Source organism: Pogoniulus pusillus, chromosome 29 (genome assembly GCF_015220805.1).
Source record: "Pogoniulus pusillus isolate bPogPus1 chromosome 29, bPogPus1.pri, whole genome shotgun sequence".
NCBI lineage: Eukaryota > Metazoa > Chordata > Aves > Piciformes > Lybiidae > Pogoniulus > Pogoniulus pusillus.
The window spans coordinates 397,045-418,235 of NC_087292.1; the positions used below are offsets into that span (position 1 = coordinate 397,045).

The 21,191-nt window shown below is 51.1% G+C and overlaps 2 protein-coding genes across 9 annotated transcripts in view; one reads left to right on the top strand and one right to left on the bottom strand.

The window, feature by feature from the left end:
• The window catches only part of PHF20 (PHD finger protein 20), a 69,400-nt gene extending 54,817 nt beyond the window's left edge, over positions 1-14,583 (top strand). For all 8 annotated transcript variants that reach the window (XM_064167374.1, XM_064167377.1, XM_064167376.1 and 5 more), the window contains 5 exons: positions 3,039-3,138; positions 6,610-6,805; positions 9,512-9,911; positions 11,538-11,721; positions 12,018-14,583. In XM_064167374.1, the coding sequence (XP_064023444.1) occupies positions 3,039-3,138; positions 6,610-6,805; positions 9,512-9,911; positions 11,538-11,721; positions 12,018-12,160 (1,023 nt within the window). In that variant the 3' untranslated portion in view covers positions 12,161-14,583. The remainder of the gene's footprint in view (positions 1-3,038; positions 3,139-6,609; positions 6,806-9,511; positions 9,912-11,537; positions 11,722-12,017) is intronic.
• A 3,095-nt stretch (positions 14,584-17,678) lies between these two features.
• On the bottom strand, positions 17,679-21,191 carry SLA2 (Src like adaptor 2). Its single transcript, XM_064167502.1, has 7 exons — positions 21,104-21,191; positions 20,906-20,999; positions 20,684-20,770; positions 20,378-20,481; positions 19,595-19,744; positions 19,322-19,448; positions 17,679-19,217 (listed from the first exon to the last, which is right to left on the bottom strand). Exons 1-7 carry the CDS (start codon positions 21,189-21,191, stop codon positions 19,067-19,069), a joined length of 801 nt encoding a protein of 266 aa, XP_064023572.1. The 3' UTR covers positions 17,679-19,066.

Sequence of the window (21,191 nt, forward strand, 5' to 3'; positions counted from 1 at the left end):
CTTAACTTTTCAGAGTAACGCCAGGGTTCACACTTCCCTTGGATTCTATTGAGTGAGAATCCTGTGTGGTTGTCTTAACTTTTTCCAGGAAATAAAGGTTTATTCCCTATTTTGTACTCAGACTTTGGCACTTGGAAAACTCACATTTGAACTTGTGCTGACATTGTCCTCTCTTCCTGCAGATGTGGAATCTGGCTCAGTCCCTGGGTTTTTAGGAACATGTTCTTTGCACTGGGCTGTTCAACTGCCCTTGCTTGTGCTCTGACAAGATATGACAGAAGTAGGCTGGCACTTGGGGCACTCATTTGAGCAGCTGCCTGTGCACCACCCTGCCTTGGCTCGCCCTCAGAGCAAGGAGCCAGAGCAGTTTCTGTGTGCATGTAGCTGGGCTTCATTCCTCCCAGTGAGTGGAGCATTCTTGCAAGAGGGAGAAGGGCAAATCAGCTTCTCTGGGCACAGTGCTCATTGTCATCAGCGTGCACGAGGCGAAAATAATGGGGGAAAAAACGGTACTTTAAAACATAAGCTGCACCTTTATTTGTCCTGAGAGATTGAGGACTAGTGAGATTTAATGAAACTCTTGCACAGTTAAACCCCCAACAGATGAACCTGGAGATTTTGCCAAAAACTCTTCCTTTATCTCAAACTTGGCTTATCTCAAGTAATTTACGCATGAAGAATGCAGTCTGTGACACCAGGAACACTTTTCACATTGAGTGTAAGTCCCAGCCTCAGTAGAAGTTCAGTATGGAAAGCTCCTGGTTCAGTGCTGTTTGCTCTCAGGCTTTGTAACTTCACAAGGAGGTCACTAGATTTCATTTCTGGAGCCTGCTTAAAGTAGCAGCCCAGCATTTTTAGGATAAAAATGTCCAAAGTGCCACTGTCCCTTCGCATGGGTTCCTATACCTAGAGATCAGTGAGTTTGTGTGATGTAGAGAATTCTGGGGCTGGGTTTGGTGGCCTTGGAGGTGATGGATGCAAATGAACTCAGGATTTCTGTTACTTTCCATTGGGTAGTTAGTCTTAAGTTGTGGTGGGTTAGGAAGTTACCACTACTGGAATTCAGCAGAGCAGCTCAGAGGGGTTGGCAGTAAGCTGAAGCTGTATTTACAGCAAAGCACAACTCACATGCACATACACACAGTATGGTTACAGGTACTTACAACTACATTCAAACCAGAAATGATCCAGAAATCCAAAGCCCCTTCCAGACAAAGGCACTGCCCAGAAGGGCTCAAAGCTACTCTCTCTTTCTCCCTCTACTTTCTCACACAGACAAACAAAAGAACAGGCAAGGTTCACCTTGTTAGGAGTTAGCCGAGATGAGTGGAGAGATTTTAGAGCAGCTGAAAGGAGAGGTGAAAGGGAGCAGCGTCGCAGACCAGAGTGGGACACGTTGCTGGCGTGTTGCTTTTTTATCCCTCTCAGCAAGCCAATGAATGATGCAGATGTTATCACTGTTTTATTTTCACAACCAATGATGTAGTTTCTCTTGTTAAAATATTCCAGTTAGCCTCAGAGCAGCACAGTGCACCCCTCTATGTCATCCAGTGTTTTGCTGAGAACTGTCTGCCTAATCTGACAAAATATTTACAATGATGCATGGTAAAGTCTGTATTTTCAGCTCATTCTTCATTTTGGCTGGATACAGACTTCAGCATTATTTTCTTTTCACAACCAATGTTCTAATTTCTCTCATTGGAATATTTTAATTAGCCTCAAACCAGCACATAAGTATAATTGCATAATTCTGCCTGTCTTTCCTCTTCAAAGATCCCTTACTTGGCCTGCTTGGAATCTCCTTGCTGTTGCCTGTGCCTGGGGCAGCTCCTATGTACCACATGTCCAGAGCAGTAGCATGCAGCCTGGGCAGCCAAACTGTGATTTGGAATGTGCAGTCAGAAGGAAGGACCTGTGTCCTGGCAGGGGGGATACTCAAATAGCCCTTGAGCGAAGTAGAAAAGGTTGGGATACTTCATTGCAGTTCTCTGCAGATTTGCCTGGAAAATCACTGAGTGCAGCTCTGCCATATGGCAGCACTGGTGGCATGCAAGTGGAACTGGGGCCAGGAGCTCCCTTCTGGGTTTCAGTAGGCAATCTTTTTCATCTGTTTTCTTTGGTTTAGTTTTCTCTGGCTCCTGCTAATCACTTTGAGAGGAGGATGACATCTCTGCCTCTTTCCTTACTGCTTTAGGACTCTTTACCCCTGTTGTAGGGCAAAACATTGTTAGTTCTGTCAGAAACCTGCTTCCCTAACCCTTCACATTCTCATTCCCAGAGCTTCTATTTCTCCATACTTAGGACACTAATTTGGTAGAGTGACATACTCAGAACCTGATGATCTCTTCTGTCTCATCTGGCTTGAGGAAAGGCAGCAGATAAGAAGTGGTGCTTAACACAGATGCCAACTTGAGAAAAATCTCATTTTTGTAGGATGGTGAAAAGCAGTGTCTTGAGATCACTGGCACTGTTTGGGTTTGCTCACTGTGAGCCTCAGCAGTAAGCTTCAGACTGGTGCTTCCAAAAAGAAGAGTTAGGATCTGTTGGCTCCCTGCCTGTGAAAATGCAGCTGCATTTCAGTATGCTGTTGGCAGAGCTACTTTGAAGATGAGGAAAGCAGAAAATTAGCAAGTCCTGGGTGATACCCCTGGCATTCTAGGCTTGAATGTGCTTAAAATCCTTTAAATTCAGAGAACTTAATAACTTTGGCTAAAGAAAGTTTGATTGCAAACTGTCTCTGTCCTGGTTATGCATCTCAGGAAAGATTTTTCAGCTCCAGAGGGAACATTTTTGCACCTTTTGGGATCTCTCTGCTTTCATTTTGTAATTGTCACCCTTCAGCAGTCCACGTGAATGAGGTGTGGGAAGGGTTCCAATTTCATTACAGTCTGGGTTTGTTAATGCTTGTAGCTGGAAAGGGGGGTGGGTACTAAAACACCTTTTTGTGTTAAAAGGTGTAAGTGATGTTAATGGAGGTAACATTGCTGAGCTCCTGGAGGCTTCATTTCTGTTCATGTGCACTTCTTGACTTTAAACAGTGTGAAGAGTGTCTGTGCTGGCAGCATGGAGTCTGTATGGGTTTACTGGAAGATAATGTACCTGAGAAATATACCTGCTATGTTTGCCAAGATCCTCCAGGTACAGAAATTTAAGGTTACAGAGCCTTTTTGTATCTGTAGTAACTGTGCTAGTTTATATATGTAGTGTAAAGATTAAACCTCTCTATTTTTTCCTTCCCATAGCTGTGTCTGTTGTTCCAGGTAATTGAGTTCAGCTACAGCTGCAGACGTGTGATTTCTGTGGATGTGCATGAGTCACTTTTGTGGAGTGGCAGCTGGGCAGGGGTGGAAATCTGTCATAAGGATTGTACTGTCCACTTGTGGAAACTGAACCTAGGAGCACTTAGGAAACTGAAGTGAAGCTTCCCCATGGAAACATCCTATGGGATGTGACTGCAGTCAACAGGACCAGGCTTGTGTGGCCTTTAAAAGCAGTCAGCAAGAGGCTCAGCTGTTCCCAGGAGCCATAAGTCTCACCTGTCTGATTGCACCCACCAGTATGATTCTGGGTGGTTCTCTTGGGGCATGCAGTCAGAGCTGAGGAAGTGCTTTCCCTGCTCCTGACTCAGGCCCTCTTGTGCTGCAGGTGAAATGACTCTTGGGTGGCTCTTGCCTGACTTCTTCCTCTGAGCTGTGAAGCTTCACCACATTGGCGTGGATTCAGCTTGGGCCTGAGTCCATGCTCATGATTTCATGAGAAGATGGGGCCTCTGCTTAGGGCATTTGCATGTCAGGGTGCTGATCTCTGCTGGCTTTTTAGCTGTGCCAACCAACTCTTTCCTAGCTTAGCTCCTGAAGCCGTGTAGCTGCCACACTCCTGTTTGTACTCACAGCTGTGCTTACCTTCAGTTAGCTGAGCAGGGAGATGCTTTAGCAGCCATTGCAGGTTTTTGCAGTAGCTTGCATCCAGGATTTTAACCCCCTTCTCAAGAGCTTTCACTTGAGTTTTTTCCCATTGAAGTTAGTTGTGTGCTTCAGTTAACCTTAAATGCAAACTGAAGCTGAGCATCACACCCACAGTATTTGTGTTTATTAAGGCACATCTATCAGAGTGCTTTTTGGTAAGAACTGATTGCAACCAACACTTTGTTCAGTTTAATTACTTTAAGTATTGCTTTGAGGATCCTGAAACTTGCATTTACATTATTTTAGCTCAGTTTATTTCATGTGGACTTTTTTTTTTTTACTTGTCTTGGAAAAGGAAAGCATATCCAACTTCTTAAGTGCAAAAGTGGCTTCTCAAGTGTCAGTGAACCTGCTGTAGGATTGAAATGAGCTAAACAGGGTTTAAAAATCTGCAGAGAAGGTGTTTTCAGAACTGGGCACGGCCCTTCTGCAAACTCAAAATCACAGAACCGTTCAGGTTGGAAAAGACCCTTGGAATCATCAAGTCCAACCTCTGACACTACTCTACAAGGTTCACCCCTAAATCATATCCCCAGGCACCACATCCAAACAAACATTAACTGCCTCTCTGGGCAGCCTGTGCCAGTGTCTGACCACTCTTGCTTTGAAAATTCTTCCTGATGTCCAGCTTAATCCTGCCCTGCTGCAGCTTGAGGCCATTCCCTCTTATTCTATCACTAATTATCTGTGAGAAGAGACCGGCACTAATCTCTTAACAGCTTCTTTTCAGGGAGCTGTACAGAGCCATGAGGTCTCCCCTCAGCCCCCTCCTCCTCAAAATAACCATCCCCAGCTACTTCAGTCACTCCAGGTCCTTCACAGCTTCCTTGCCCTCTCCGCACTGGCTCCAGCACCTCCAGCTCTCTCTTGTATTGAGGTGCCCAAACCTGGCCACAGTACCTGAGCTGTGGCCTCACCAGTGCTAAATACAAGGGAACAATCCTCTCCCTGCTCCTGCTTCAGGAACTTTGCCTGATTTAGTGCTGGAACTCAGAACAGCACCATTGGCACAGCTGGAAGAGAAGCAAGTTTCATGTCATTGTACCCACAAAGTGTAATAGTTGTCAGCTGTCACTTCAGAGAGGTTGGATTGGAGTTGGGTGGCATTTTAAGAGATTTGTTAGAACTTACCCTTGCTTAAACATGAGGATGTGGCAGACTCTTTCAAGCCATAGAGAGCATCCCTTGTTGGAGTGGATGGGCCAGTGTCTTCTCTTGAGCCTCTACACCCAGAGAGCACACAGGAGGCAAACAGAGTTTGTCTCTGAGCACAGTGCTAAGGAAGCAGTGACATGGATGGGCTCAGCTGGAGAAGCTTGGTGGTGTTTGGGTGACCATGGGGTTCTGAAAGTCATGATTTTATTCTTCTGAACTGAACTTCAATTTCTGTCACAGCTGGTAGCTTCTGTAACACAAAAATAAATGGAGGTGTGTACTAAAGGTACCGCAGGAGTGTCCGAAGCAGTGCTGGCTGTACCTAGAAGCTTTCTTGCTTGCTGCAGCATATCTGCCTGAAAACTTTAGCTGTCAGAGCTTGAGAATTTACTCTTCCCTGTCTTGCTTTCTGTTTGAGAGCTTTTGGAGTACTTGCCTCAAAATATTAGGTGTTGTTCAGTGCAGCTGAGAAACTGGTTGTGCTGACACACACCCTCGACTGCTCCTCTGCTGAGCTTCAAGTGTCCCTTGTGTCCATGGGCTTTCATACAGGCCACAACGCAGGAAAGGTTCTGCTGTTGTTCTGCAGCAGCCATCCAAAAGCACACCAACAGCTGCTCTGCTCAGCTGTCACTGCAGCTTTCATTGCTTTTCTTTTTTTAACACATCTCCTTAGCTGCTGAACCTTGGAGTCAGCATTAACCTGCTTACTGCAGCTGCTGTTCCCTCTCTGCTCCAGGATGCAATCTGTTGTGTGTGTGCTGGGCTGTCAGCAGGCCTGGGATGATGTGATGTTTCTCGGGGTGCTGAGCTGTCATCTGAGCACATCTGTTGTAACAATGCGTTGTACAGGGGGGCTTGGATTGTTCTGTTTGTCTTTTTGCAGTTTAGCAAGTGTCTCAAGTTCCAGGGCTTTCCTGCCAGTACCACTTTGTGTAGCTGCTTAAGTTGTTTAAAGTAACTCATTTAGCACATTTAACATAATTTAATTTCATCTGTTGTTGATATTCCAGCCTCTTAGGCAAGGATTAGCATAATGGACCACTGATTCCTTTCAGATGGTTTTGGAATGTCTGTACAATACATGTGATGATGCAAACCACTGGAGAAGGGATGTTCACTGGCTTTTGTTGTGTTTTTGTCCATGGAAAGCTGTATTCTAACCATAGCTTTCTTTATCGCTGCAGTCAGACATTGAGATACTCTGTGGAAAATGGACCTTGCTCTGTGCATCAGCTGCAGTTACCTGCTGTGGATGTCCTCTGATGGAATTGGGGGGCTGAATGCTTTTACAGCTGGGCGGAGGATTTTGACCAAAGTTACTTCCTTTCCCACGTTAAAAGGTTCTTCTTAGTCAGGGTTTGCCTGCTGTTGCAGGATCTCTGAGTACAGAACAAAGAAGCTGTTGCAAGGCTTTGAGTTACTACCAATAATGTTAATGTGCCACAGTTGATGCTTTATTTTAACGCTTTCCTTGCTGTTGCTTTAGGTCAGAGGTCCAGCTTAAAGTACTGGTACGAGAAGGACTGGTTAAGTAATGGTCACATGCATGGCTTAGCATTTTTGGAAGAAAATTACTCCCACCAGAACGCTAAGAAGATAGTAGCCACTCACCAGCTTCTCGGCGATGTTCAGAGAGTGATAGAAGTACTACACGGCCTGCAGCTGAAGATGAGCATCCTACAGTAAGCAGTAGTGAAGTGTTGCTTCTCGGCAGCAATTCAAACAGTAGAACAGTGACCAGAGGTTCAGACTCACTTCTGTGTGGCTGTGTTGATACATCACTGGAACTGCACGTGACATCTCGGGAAAGGATTTGACTGCTTGAACTATTGCAGTGTGTGGAGTGTAAACTGCTTCTCTGTATGGAAAGGTTGGGAAGGTGTGAAGGAAAGAGGGAGCAAACTGGCACCAGCAGCTTCTCAGTAGAAGGTGCAGAAGCCCTGGCAGTGTTCCTGTGGCACGTGCCTCCTCCACTGCAGTCACTCAGAGCTGTGGTTGCTGCTTTTCCAGCAGCAGTCAGATCTTCCCACAGTGTGTCACTCTGTTATGGCAGAGCAGTGACACCTTTGGCAGCCTGCAGCAGTTGGTTTCTATGTAGAGATTATTATAAATGTACATGAAAAAATAACATTTCTGTAGTCCCTGTAGTCATGCCTGAGTTCAGATGATGGAAACCAATTTCTCCTAACTCAGATCTGGCAGCTGTCAATTGGGATTCCATATTTATAACTTAGCAGTAGATCAGTTGCATGGCAGTAACAATTTGGAGAGCAAAGCTTTCAGTTTTTCTTGTGAGCTAAAGAACTTTTCCCCTTAATCTGTGGTGATGCAGCAAGGCCACTGATTGAAACACTGAAACAGTGGAATAATGCCTGAAGCAAGAGGAACATGAGGCTTTGCTTTAGCATTGTGGTATCCTTCAGTCGGATCTGTGAATGAGTTGTTTCCACTCTGGAGAGGGTGGAACAGAAATACTGAAAGACCACTGGCTCTTTTATAGCAAGGCTTTAGATTGTGACTATTCCCATTGTAGAGTAAATTGGAATTTGCACAGTAGTGAGGCATGGAGCACTGGGAGAGGCTGTGGTGCTTCTTACAGACTCTGTTCCTTTGATCTCCCATTCTGATGCTGGTGCAGTACCTGATTTAATTCATAGACTCACAGAATGGGTTGGGTTAGAAGGGATCTTAAAGCTCATCCAGTTCCAATCCCCCTGCCATGGGCAGGGACACCTCCCACTCGCCCAAGTTGCTCAAGGCCTCATCCAGCCTGGCCTTGAACACCTCCAGGCAGAGGGCATCCACAGCCTCTCTGAGCATCCTGTGCCAGTCTCTCCCCACCCTCACTCAAGAATTTCTTCCTTATCTCTACTCTCACTCTCCCCTCTCCTAGCTCAAAGCCAGTGTCTTGGCACTCCCAACTCTTTTCGAAAGTCCTTCCCCAGCTCTCCTGAAGCCCCTTTCAAATACTGGAAGGCTGCTAATTAAAGGTGAGGTGTTTTCCTGGTGGGACCATCTTTTTTAGAGCTAAGGCCCTTCTCTGTCATGTACAGCAGAAGGAATTTTACAAGTGCAGAATTAGAATGATCCTGCTGTTGATGCAGTTCTGCCATCTCGGGGAGAGGAGATAAGCTCACAGCTGGCTGAAATGATTAGGAGAGTGTTGCTCAGTGCTTCAGGGAGGTGGCACAGGCTCAGAGGTGATGAGGACAGCTTTGGTGCAGCGGGCGAGAGTGCCAGCCTTCAGACGGAGCAGCGAGGAGCTTGCTCAAGTAGGAAGCATTCACATTTTTAGCCTTGTAGCTGTTGCAGCATCTTGCAGCTTTTTATCTTTTGTGAGGTTGCCCCCTGTGCTTGGAGCAAAATGGTGTCTTTGGGTGTAGCATATCCGTGGAGCTGCAAGTGGGCAGCTTTGTTGAAGGAACACAGCTTTTCCTTCTCAGAGCTGCTCACCAAGGATGCCAGTGACAGGCAGGCAGCGCAGGCAGGGCTGTTGCCTCAGATGCTTTCAGCAAGCCCATGGCAGTTGGACTCCATTGCAGTTTCTTCAAAGACAAGGAGCAAACTGTAGCTGCTGTAGAGGGGACTGGACAGCGACTACCTGGAACAGCAAATGGTCATGTTTCATTTGATGAGGAACTAGGCCAAGCTGAATGGACTAAGTCCATCTGCCTTTGTGTACAAGGAAGCACAGAGCAGGTGGTTGGAGCAAGCCCCTTCTTTCCAGACAGCCTAGTGTAGGTGCTTTAGGGTCAGGATTTGCTTCCACTGTGTTCTTGCAGCCTGTAGCAGCTGAGCTGCCTGTCAGGGGCATTCAGCTTACCCTTTTACTGCTGTTGTGATGTCTGACAGCTGTGTCAGAGCAGTTTCAGTTCCAATGCTTGGTTGCTAAGCCCGTGCAGGAGCTTAGCTGTCCTGTGGCTGGCTGTGCTGCTGCAGTCAATGCCATTATAGTTTGAAAACAGTTAGAAGAGCTTTTCTCAGAAGGAAGAGGGACACCATGGTGTGTTAGTGCACCAGGCAGGAGTTTGCTCAGCATCTTGGGATTTAAAGGAACATTATTTTGAAAGGAAATAATAAAGAAATTCTGCATCACACCCCCACCCACCCCCAGGTCCTCAGCTGTTGTTATATTTCCCAGTGCCAGCACTTGGCTCTCCAATGAAGCTGTGCTGTGGAACAGGGAATCTAACAGAGCAGTGTGGGATGGTGTGCAGTAAGGTCAGGGAACTTAGGTCCCTGAAGAACACTGGAGAATGTACTGACGGCAGTTACCAAAGTACAGCACAGTGCAGTGTCAGCCTCAGTTGATGTCTTGGTGTCACAGGAGCCTGCTCAGTCACTTGGACCTTTACATTTGGGTGTTTTACTTTTCTGTGTTTGAGCAGAAATAAAGAACATCCTGACCTAAAGCTCTGGTGCCACCCGTGGAAGCACATTACAGTGGATGACAAACTTCACAGGAAACAGATCATTCATATGGAGGAGAACTGCTGCAAGGAGGAGACAGCAAGTTACAGGGCTTGGAATGGGACAGATGAGAAGCCCTTGGCTGTTCCTTCTGTGGAGGAGTCCTACATTACCAGTGAGCACTGTTACCAGAAGCCTCGGGCCTACTACCCTGCCATTGAGCAGAGACTGGTGGTGGAAACAAGGGGTTCAGCCATGGATGATGGAGTGAACAGAATCAGGGAAAATGGGGATGATGGCCTGTCAGAGAGGTTTGGCTGGGATCTGGATCAAGAAATATGCAAGATGGAAAACGAATCCAAACACACTTACCCAAAGGTATTTGTATGAACAGACCTTTCTTTGCAGGGGTGGCTTTGCCTGCCCAGGCCAAAACTCAGCTCTTCTTAAGGGCAGTGTGTCTGTGGCTTTTCTCTGTATGATTACATTTAAGTTACCAGTACGAATTAGAAGGATAGACTCTTGGGAGACCTTAGAGCTGCATTTCAGTCTCTGAAGGGGACCTGCAGGCAGGCTGGGGAGGGACTGTTCAGAAGGGCCTGTGGGGATAGGCTGAGGGCAGTGGTTTGGAACTGGAGCAGGGCAGAATCAGGTTGGACATCAGGAGAAAGCTCTGCACAGTGAGGGGGTGGACCCTGGAACAGGCTGCCCACGGGTGTGGTTGAGGCCCCATGCCTGGAGACATTCAGGAGCAGACTTGATGTGTTCCTGGGCAGTCTGCTCTGGTTAGAGGTGTTTCTGCTGCCTGCAAGGGGGGGTTGAACAAGATGCTCTTAGAGGGTCTCTTTCAACCCAGTGCAGTCTGAATCAGCTCCTCCATTTCAGACACCAGTAACAAAAAACTAGGTTGAAGAAGATTTCTGCACCTGAAGTCACCTGCACAGTCTGTGGGACGTGTTTGAGGTCCCCTGGCAGTTCACTGCTCTATGTGCTACATGAGAAAATAAACACCAGCCTCAGGGCAGCATGTCCAGTGCTACCGGATACACTGCTTTTACAGATTGCCATCTGCCTTCCTTGCTTCTTTTAATAGTTACATTAACTGAGTTAGTTCCAGGTTCTTCAGGCAGCATTTCATGGTGGGAAAGAAAAAAATGTAGCAGGCTGAAGTGATTTCAAGAATGGTCACCCCTGAGCAGCCCTGTACCATCCTGCTCCTGAGCACTCTACTTTATCTGCTCCACTCTTACTTCTCATTCTCAGCTCTGTCAGAGGCCTGCCCTTCTCCACCCCAGTGCAAAGGTCAGTGGCAATCCTGACCTCCCTTTGGTTAAACAAGCACTGTTTCACTTCTATTTCATGCATACACAGTGTGTGACTTGCATTCTTTTTAGCTTCTCTGATCAGTTGAGCTTGCTCCCTTTCCCAGGAGGGCACACACTGCAGCTCTCCAGGCCTGGGGAAGCAGTTTGCTAGCCCCTGCTATATTGGAGCAGAAGGATAGGAGGAGGGGAGTGGAGTCAGCACTGCTGACAGTGCAGGCAGGTTTTGTCGGTGGTAGTGATGGCTTTTATCCAGATGCCTTAATTAAGGTTTTATCAGAACTGAGATTAGATTCCTTCAGGGAAAACTCCTTTCTCACCCCTTTCCAAAGACCTTGCTCTTCAGTTAATGGCAGCCATGTTAAGAATGGCTCCAGTGTTCCCTGGGGTGCACAGACCAGGTGCAGTCTCTTCCAGTTGGTGGGGAGCTGGCTGCACGTTTGTGTTCCCTTTTGAAAAGGGGGTGCTTGTGACATGCAGAATACCTGAAAAAGTAGCTCTGTGTTTAGATCCTCTTGCCCAAGCTACCTTGATATCTGTGTACAGGCTCTCCTTATGTGTGTGTGTCTGTCCTCCACCAGCCTGAATGAGTTGAGCAGTTGGCTGGGGTAAGGAGGCCTCAGCCAGCCTGGCTCAGCAGTTGTCTGCTGCTGTATCCAAGACCAGTGTGTGTTCCTGCTAGGTGAGAGAGTCTGTCTCCAGGAAAGGCTTTCCAGAGGAAGCTATTGAGATGAAGTTGCTGGAACAAGACAAGGAAGGAGCTGTGAACTCACAGCTGCAGTGGCAGCTTAATCTTCTGGCTCATGTGGAGTCTCTGCAAGATGAAGTCATACACAGAATGGATTTCATTGAGAAGGAGCTAGATGGTAGGTAACTGCTTTCTCTTCCAAAAATTAATGTTCTTCACGTTGCCACTTGGGAGTGGTTTTGAACTGCAGCAGGGCACCAGGAGGAAGTTCTGCACAACAAGGGTGGTGAAATTCTGGAGCAGTTTGCCCAGGATGTGGGTGGAGGCCCTGACCCTGGTGACATTCAGTATCAGGCTGGATGTGGCCCTGGGCAACCTGCTGTAGTGAGGATGTCCCTGATGGCTGCAGGGAGGATCCTGCAGGGCACTGTTTGCTGCAAACTGGAGCAGTGACAATTCTGTTTGCCTTTGCAGTTTTAGAGAGCTGGCTGGATTACACAGGAGAGCTGGAGCCACCAGAACCGCTGGCACGACTGCCACAGCTCAAGCACTGCATAAAGCAGCTGATAACGGACCTGGGCAAAGTGCAGCAGATTGCACTGTGCTGCTCCACGTGAGAGCAGAGCATACTGCAGACTGGTACTGAGTGTGAAGCTGGAGCCTCTGATCTGATCAGCTCTGTGTACTTCAAGGAGATCAGCATGCTGGTTGCATGTGATGCAGATTGACTTCAGGGATTTGTGAAGTGCTGTTCAAAGAGCAGCCAAAAGGTTCTTTTACCTGCTCCTGACTCCAGGTTTGTTAGGCAGGCACAACAATAGGGAACAGGTCACACCCTTGTCTTCAGAGGTTAGGTGTTGGCTGACAAATTACACTTCAATATTCACTCCTTACAAGTTGCTTATGGAAACAATAGAATTCTTCATCATTAAATTGACTAAAAATTGTGCCACTGAAGAACAAGAGTTCTAAGAGCCAAATATGTTTAGTTGACAGAGGTTGTAAATAACTTTACATAGTTTTATGTGAGTTGTGTCATGTTTTATTCCTCTGGTTCATGCATACTAGCACACAGTATTTAATCACTAGGAAATGGTAGAACAGTTTTCAGACTTGGTAAGTATGAATATCCAGCTCTGAACTGCGAAGCGTTAAGTGGAGGCTGGCAAGTTAAGAATGGCCTGACCCCTGCTGCTGTTCCATTGAGGAACATAGGAGGTCACAGGTGGGTTGCACTTAATTTCCAGAATAAATGATCGTTTTCCATATTTATCCTGTCACTGTCCCACGTCTGGGCACTAACTCTGTGCAGTGTGCTCCTGCCCATGGCCTCAGAGTGCCTCTGGAGCAGAGCTGGTGGGACCGACCTGCAGGGGCCCTGGAGGTGCTCAGGGCTGGGGCTGCAACAGGGACTGTGGTGGGGGCTGTGCAGCTCTCTGCCCTTTGTTGCTGATTCCATTCCAGTTCTCTTTGGAGGTGTTGACTCTCTCCAGTACTCCAGACATGTTGTAAAGACTTAACTCTATGAATGTGAGCTTTGGGGAATCAGTTCCTTTTGTATGTGTGTAAATAAAGCCTCCAGATCTATGCATGAGGTGCTGCCTTTGCAGGCAGCCAGGGATCCTTGCCTGCTTCCAGTCTCTGTTTGCTGCTGTGTGTGACTTGGTGAGAGCAAGGCCCCAGGGTAGGTGACACAGTCCCTGGGGAACCGCTGGTGTCAGTGTTTGAGGTGTTGAAGTCTTTCAGCTGCAGATCTTAGCTCTGTAAGTGATGCCTGTGACTCAGTTTTGCCTTGCCAAGTGCTGTTCTCCCTGCACAAACTGGGAGAGGCTGAACTGTGCAGGCAGAGGGGGTCCTTAAAAAGCTGGGTTTGTTTAACATTCAGCTTATGATGGTGTCACCAAGTGGTAGAACTGAAGCCCTGCTGTCATTTGAAAGGCCCAGACCGTGCAGATTCTCAGCTGGAAGATGATTCTGTAAGGTTTGCATGCTGCAGAGGGAAGTGTGCATGTGAAGTGCCCAGTGCTGCTGCAGAGGTCATGGCAGCTGCACAGGGAGCTTTGGACTTTGTTAAAACAGACAAAACAGTTGGGCTGCCCTGAAGCTTTTGTGCCAAGATGCAGTTCTGCAGGGAGTAACTTGTCTGTGTTCTGTGGCACTGGGTGGTGCACAGTGAACAGCACGTGTGCAGCAGAAGCAGCTGAGTTGTCGCAGTGAGCATAAAGCTGTGCTCTGTAAGCATCACTTTGTGCTCTGGAGAGCCACACGTAACCTGTGGCTGACACCTGAGCTCCTGCATGCTCTGCAGCTCTGGCGGTAGCCAGGTTGCCAGCAGCGTCAGAAGGAGCACCTCAGACAGCTGTGGCAATCTGGGGGCTTTCAGGTGACGCTGGGCAGAAAGTGTCCCCCGCTTAAAGCTGAGTGCCGGCGGCTGGAGCAGGCGCAGCAGCAGCGTCAGAGGCTGTGCAAGCAGCTAAATCCCTGAGCAGGCTGCTCCCTCCAGAGGGGAGCTGCTCTGGGGTGCTCAGTGCACCTTGTCGCTCTACTGGTTTGTTTTGCTCAGGGCAGCCCTTAAGATTTGGGAGGAAAGCTGGTTCTGATGGGGGAGTCAAATGGCAAATCCTGGGCACTTGTTTCCCTGGAGGACAGCTGGGAAGGCCTCTGCAGAGACTGAAAATATTTATTGCCGTTAGAGTAGGCTCCTGTTCAGCAGAGATTCTTTACTGTGCTCTGTCTGCATTTAGCTTTGTCTCTGCTTTGCAAGTTTCCACACTATTGCTTGATGGTCTGGAGCAGCTGTGGGGCCTGGTAAGTCACTTTCTGTTTCTCTAGATACTGGTGGGTGAATGCAGGGCAGAGCCTCGGCAAGAGGAGCAAAGGTTGCACTGTGGGTACTTGAGTGGGGTCCTTGCTGCACTATGGGAACTGAGGGCACTGTACAGAGGGGGTTGCTCTGAAGCAATATTTGCAAAACTTGAACACTTCTGTATCTCGATGTTTGGAATAAATAAATAGGTTTTGTTGGTTAAGTCTTAGCAAAGTCTTTGTTTTGGTTAATGGTTATTCAATAAAATAACTCTGGGCTTTATTTCCTTACATAGCACTGGGCTGCAGGGGCTGTAGTTTGGCAGCAATATAGGCCGTAACTGTCCCTAAAGTGTGGAGCTGTTCCCCAGGTCCCTCGTACAAACACTCACAGGTAAACGTGTAGGTTTCTGCTGGGTCTCCCTTTAGTGAGGAGCTTCTGCCTTTTATTTCCAGATCCTGATCTGTGGCATGTCTTGGAGGCTGGTAAATGCAACCTGGCTCCAGTTTGTGTTCCCTGTCTGGACTGCTGCTGGGCTTGTGGTGCTGGGGGTGGAGAGGGGACCTGGCTCTGAGAGTCATTCCCCAGGGCAGTGATGGGGCTGGAAGCTGCTGTGAGCAGAACAGGGCACCACTGCAGCAGCTGGAAGCTGCTGTGGCAGACACCGGTGCTGGGAGAAGCCAGGCCACTCACTGCAGGGGCGCAGGGACCTGCAGCTGTGGCTTCCCTAGAGAGTTGCCACAAGCAGGTGAATCAGCACAAGGAGAGAGTCCCTGCTGTTGAGTGCAGCGGTAGTTGTGTGTTCCCCGGGGAGCAGTGGGCTGGCAGTGGAGTTTCGGGTGGTTTTGGGAGGCAGCAACAGTAGCTGCTGTGCCTGTGATGTGTTCCGGAAGCCGCTTCCGGTGTCAGGCAGTGCTGCTGTAGCAGCAGTGCCAAGGAAGGAGCTTTGCTGTCCTGCAACAAGCCATAGGGAGGACACTCCCAGGTCTTTCTGAGAGGCCAGGAGGCAGCTGGCCCAGGCTGTGCCTGCAGGCAGCCAGCTCTCTCCACGTGAATTTCTGGCCTGTCTCTTCCTTTGGATTTCCCTGGAGGAGGAAAACAAGGGTGTGCCCTTGTCCTTGTGCCTTCCTAATTTCATTCTTAAAACAAGATTCTTGTAAAAACCCTGCCGTTTGCAGCAGTCTGCCAGCAGCACCTGCCTGCTGGGCTCTGGGGAGCCTGCTTCCACTGCTGGCAAGCAGGGGTCAAACGGTGCAGGCTTTGCTGGTCACTGCTATGTCAAAATGGGCTTTGAAGATGACATCTGCTCTGCCCTAGTGGGGCCACATCTGGAATATTGTGTCCAGTTCTGAGCCACTCAGATCGAGAAGGACCTCAGAGAACTGCTTGAGAGTCTAGCACAGAGCCAAAGCTGCTGCAGACAGAGAACATCTGTGAGGCCAGGCTGAGGGAGCTGGGGCTGGGAGCAGAGGAGCCTGTGGGCTGCCCTCATTGCTGCGCTAAAGATGTGCAGGGCAGAGGCCAAGGACAGCACAAAGGGGCACTGGGGGCAGGCTGGAGCAGAGGAGGTACCACAGGAACAGGAGGGGAAACTTTGTCACTGTGAGGGATGCTGGAGGTCTGGAGCAGGCAGCCCAGATAGGCTGTGGGGTCTCCTTGTCTGGAGACTTTCCAAACCCATCTGGATGTGTTCCTGTGTGCCCTGCCCTGGGTGTCCCTGCTCTGGCAGAGATTGGATCTCTGGAGGTCCCTTCCAACCCCTAAGAGTCTGCGATTCTCTGATCTGCTGCAGTGTGTGCTGTGCCTAGCCCTGTGTCCAGCAATGTGAGGGCTCTGAGTGAAGCCAGTCCAAGCTCCATGTTTGGTTTGCTTGATCGTAATTTCGTGCAGGAGCAGACACGGTGGGAGGCAGGCGCTAAGTCATCTGTTAGTCTTCCTGTGGTAGGTTCACCTTGAGGTTCCTCAGCCTAGAAACCTGGCACTACTTTTTCATATTCTTACTGTTCTTCAACAAAAACATCAGCTGCTCCTCGTCCTGTCAGTGCATCTCCTTCGTGCCGAGCTGGATGGCAGCATCCCATCCTGCCGGACCACCAGCAGATGGTGAAAGCACTGGTGGCACTTCAGCTTCTCCAGAGGCAGTGCTGAGCACCTCAGGCTGTTACTGAAGGTTTTGTATCTTCATACTAAGCCTTCTGTATTCAAAGATGCACAGAACGGGTTGAGTTGGAAGGACCTTAGAAAACCATCCAGTTCCAACCCCCTGCCATGCCCAGAGACACCTCCCACCAGCCCAGGGTGCTCAAGGCCCCATCCAGCTTGGGCTTGAACACCTCCAGAGAGGCTACATCCACAGCCTTCATGGCAACCTGCGCCAGTGTCTCACCACCCTCACTCTCAACAATTTTTTCCTCATCTCCAATCTCACTCTCCCCTCGCCCAGCTCAAAGCCATTGTCCCTCATCCTGGGACTCCCAGACCTTGTCAAAAGTCCCTCCCCAGCTCTCCTGGATCCCCTTCAGGTACTGGAAGGCTGCTCTGAGGCCTCCTTGGAGCCTTCTCCAGGCCGAACAGCTCCAGCTGCACAGCAGCTCTCTTGTCAAAGGGCAAAAAAAAGCTCTGTACAGCTCTTCTGTTTAGTACAGACCCTTGGAAGTGACCCCAAGAATCATCTGGTACAACCTTTAATCACCTGCCATAGCTAACTAAGGAAGTCCATGTTCAGACAGGCAGCTAAAAGCAGCACAATGCCACCTTGTTTTCCTCTTGGCGTGTGCGTGCAGACAGCAAAACAACAGCAGAGCTGGAATTGATCAGGTTCTGCCTGCAGTGTTTGCTGGTGCTGCTCTTGTGCCCTCCAGGGGTTTAGTCAGTGAAGGCTGCAGGATGCCACAGGGAAGGCTCCAGCTTGTGTGCTCAGCATCATTCCCGTCTCTTCTAACTGTTACAAGCCTGGGACTGCAGTGTTTAACTCGGAGGCAGGGAGCAGGGATGGCAGCACCCTCAGGGTGAACACCCTGAGATTCCCTAGCAGCAGCCTCTGCTGTTTCCCAGCATGAGTGAAGTGTGCCCAGAAAAATAAGCTTTTGGAGCTGGGAAGAGCTGGTACGGGGCTGGAAAGAGGGGCTTGGAGGCTGCTGGAGTTGGAGGTTCAAGCAAGTTCTCCAGCCAGCTCTGTCCTGCCTCAGTAGTCACTAGGGTGAAAGTATCAGCGAAACAGCTTCTCAACTGGCAGCAGCAGAACCATCACCACGTGTGAGACAGGACTCTCACCAAGCGGCCAACGACATGGAGCCAGGTGGGAGGTGAAGGAAGGAGGTCCAGAAGCCTTTGTTTACACAGTGCAATTTAATGTCAAACCCAAAGGGAGCCAAACACTGCCTCTGGGGGCCACAGGTGACAGCAGCTGGCTCAGCTGGCTGTAGGCAAGGTCAAGGCTGAGGGATAAACCCTGACCTATGTCCTGTGCTGAGAAGACAGCCAGGCTTGAGGCCAAGGGCTGAGCAGGTATGTAAGGAAACGAGAAAGCCGTGATGGGTGGCAAGAGCAAGCTCCTCAGACATGATAATGAAGAGACTCGAGTGTGTCAAAGGCAGGAAATCTGCAGAGAAGGGGAGGGTGTCCTGCTGCAGAAGCCTCTGCTCTGTCACCAGCCAGCAAAATCACTTCTGCACCAGTTCTCACCACAGGGGATGATTCGGGTGCTTGCTCCAGGACAGGTTTTGCTGACTAGGGTCTCAGGCTGTTGCTATTCAGAGGCTTTCCTGCTCTTTTTCAGGTCCCCTCTTACCCAGAGGTATATCTTAGACTGGGGTTGGACCGAAGTGCTGCATTCTCCCATTTTGGTTCACCTAGCCCTGGCTTGGACCCAGTTCTTCACCCACTGCTCATGAAAGGGCAGTTGTGAGGCTAAACCTTTTTTAAACCTCTGGTGCTCATTAATCCACCCTGAGTTGGACAAGGATGATGCTGCTGGCAGGGCTGGGTGTGATGGACACAACAGGAGCAAAGCCCCCAGGCTGTGGTGGGTGGCAGCTGCACTCAGGCTTTATTCACAACACCTGCACTGTGAAGGAGGTGCCCTTTAATGAAGGGTAAGAAATGATTGCTGCTGCCTGTCCAGCAGGACAAAGTTTTATGGAACCAGTACACTCCAGCTGTTAACAGGTTTAAGCTCAGCTACTTTGGGTGCAGTAAGAGGCTGGATTCTTCCAGGCTGTGCTCTACTACTTCACACAGCCAGAGGAGTGAATCATGGGGGGTGAGAGCAGCTCTGGCTGCTGCTCACAGGGCCTATCTTGCATAACCACCCCCATCCCAAAACAGTTTCTGTATGAACCTGATGAGTCTGCAAGGGTCAGGCTCTGGCTTCGAGGGCATTTGTGTTCCATGTCCATGCTGCTGTGGGAGTACAGAGGTGGGGGGGGGGGGGAGGGGGCCTCGCAGCCTGCAGCAGGGCTTCTTCCATGTACAGCTTCTGTTCTCTCTTCCCCTGGGTGATGCTTGGGGTGCTCAAACACTGAAGCACCTGGCTGGGGCATGGATGGGCCCTTGGGTGGCTCCTTCCAGCACTGCTCTCCGCTAGTCCCTCCCTTGGTCACGGCTGTCTGGTGGCGTCCAGGTCAAGGTGCCCAGCTCCCCCCGCCTCAGTGAGCGAGGGTGGCTGAGCTCGGGCCGGGCACCCGCCGCAGGGCTGTGGCCAAATGGGGCACTCCCCTCAGCTCGTCTTTGTCCCCTTCTCTGCAGGGTCCTGCTCGGGGCCGTCGGTCTCAGCCAGGAGCAGGTAGGAGCTGATGGATTCGCGCAGGCCCAGGCTGATGGGGGAGTCCTCGTCCGGCGGGGCCGTGGGTGCTGCGAACAGCAGGGAGCTGTGCGAGAGCGGGCAGGGCGGTTAGGGAGCAGCCCTCAGCCCCCCGGGCTGCCCGGCAGGGGCAATGTGGGGAGCCCTCGCCCCTTCCCCAGCCGTTGCTACCTGTCGATCTGGTCCCACTTGAGTGACGGCTTCTTCACGGCCGCGGGCCTGGCAGGGAGAGGAGCCAGCCTCGGCTCGTCCACGGCGCAGGGCTCCCCCAGCGGGCAGCACAGTCCCTCGCCGAGCTCTGGGCAGGGAGTCGCCAGCGTCGGGGGCAGGCTCTCCCCCAGCCCAAGGAGGGCCCCGAGCAGGTGCAGGACTGGCTGCCACCCTTCCCCCTCCCTCCCCGCAGGGCCCGGAGCCTCCGCACGCAGGCAGCCGGGGGGGTGTTACCGGAGTAGTGCTCGACCAGGCGGTGCAGGCTGGGGAAGGTGAGCCCCGGCGCGATGTAGACCCAGCCGTTGTCCAGCCGCTGGATGCGGTAATGCGACACCGAGTGCCAGCCTCCGCCGCCGCCGTGCCGCACCGACAGCGAGTAGCAGCCTGCCGGGGCACAAGGCAGGGGCACTGCGGGCTGCTAGGAGCGCCCACCCTGCACAGCAACACTGCCCCGGACTCTCCACACCGCGGATTTCAGCGCTCCGGGGGCGGTGGCAGGCACCTCCCTGTGCCGGCGCAGCGCCGTGAGCGGCTGCAGGGCAGGGCTGTGCCAGTCCTGGGACGTGCAGTGACCTTGAGGAACTGCTGCCATGTCCCAGGCACCCTCAGCTCAGCATCAGGTGCTGTGTCTCTGCACTCCGCTCTTGCTGCCAGGGGCTGTGCAGGGCTGGCTGCGCCTAGCCCCAAGCCCCACTCCTGTGCAGCACTGTGCCCACTGAAATACCCAGCAGCAGCTCCTCGCAAGGGTCCCTCAGCAGCTGCCTTTTCTCACCTCTGCTTAAAAGCTGTAGGGAGGCTGCTGGTCGGGGGGGGCTGCTGGAGGGGGGGGATGTATTTTTGGGGTTCTCTTTCAGAGGCAGAGGCTCAGCACAGAGTGAGGAGCAGCAGTGCCAGGAAACTGATGCACAGGGCCTGATGCCACCAGGACCAGCCCCACTAGGGTCCCGCTCATACCCTCAGCGCTGCAGCGAGGATGGCCGACAGAGCGTACAGCAGACAGGGCCCAGGGCCTCTCACCTTGCCTAGTCTGGCTCTCTCGGATCAGGAAGGCACCGCAGCGGTTGCCTGGGCGGAGCAGCAGCTCCTCTGCCTTCTGCCGGCTGATGCCCTCGTACAGCCACCTGCACAGGCAGCAGCTGCTGGCAGAGCTTCCCCAGGCAGGGCAGAGGGGACAGCTCGGGGTGCAGCAGTGCACAGCCTGGGGCCACCCTGGCAGGCCTTGCTGCCTCCCTGAGCTGCAGCACTGGGGCTGGGCTTAGGCCCTCCAGGCCCTCCGTGTCAGGGGGGTCACGTTCTCTGGGAGAGACTCTTCCCAGTGTTTACCTGTGCCTGACCTTGGCCACACAGCTGCTGGGGACATGGCACTCCTTGCCAGACACTTCAGATGCCACAAGCCACCACTCCCCATCCCTACGGGGAAGGCAGATTGAGCCATCCTGAGGCACTGAGGCCACTAGGTGCAGGGAGGGGACACCCAGGACGAGTGCCACCACAGCCTGTGGACTCTGCACTGGTCACGAGTGCCTGCTCGGTGTGGGGACTTACTCCGAGAGGACACGGAGCTGCTCCCCCATCCTCAGGACGGCAGCTGCCCCTGCACCGGAGGGGAAATCACACAGGGCCAGGAAGTCCCTGGGGACTGTGAGAAAGGGGAGCTCATGCTGGTGTCACCCAGCTCCAGCTGGGGCAGGAGGACCACATGCAGCAGTGATGTGCCCCAGCTGGCGGCTGCCAGGTGCTTACCTGCCTGTGTGGGCAGTGGTGGCTGCATGGTGCTGGCAGCCGTTTGCGTCATGCTGAGTGTCTTCTCCCGGCTGGGCAGGCTCCCCAT

Bases quoted from the DNA above. Each gene is read 5' to 3' on its own strand.
- SLA2 (XM_064167502.1), bottom strand. From the start codon at position 21,191: ATGGGGAGCCTGCCCAGCCGGGAGAAGACACTCAGCATGACGCAAACG. The intron at 21,000-21,103 runs GTAAGCACCTGG...CCTTTCTCACAG, and splicing joins ACCACTGCCCACACAGGCAG to TCCCCAGGGACTTCCTGGCC. The intron at 20,771-20,905 runs GTAAGTCCCCAC...CCTTCCCCGTAG, and splicing joins CAGCTCCGTGTCCTCTCGGA to GGATGGGGAGTGGTGGCTTG.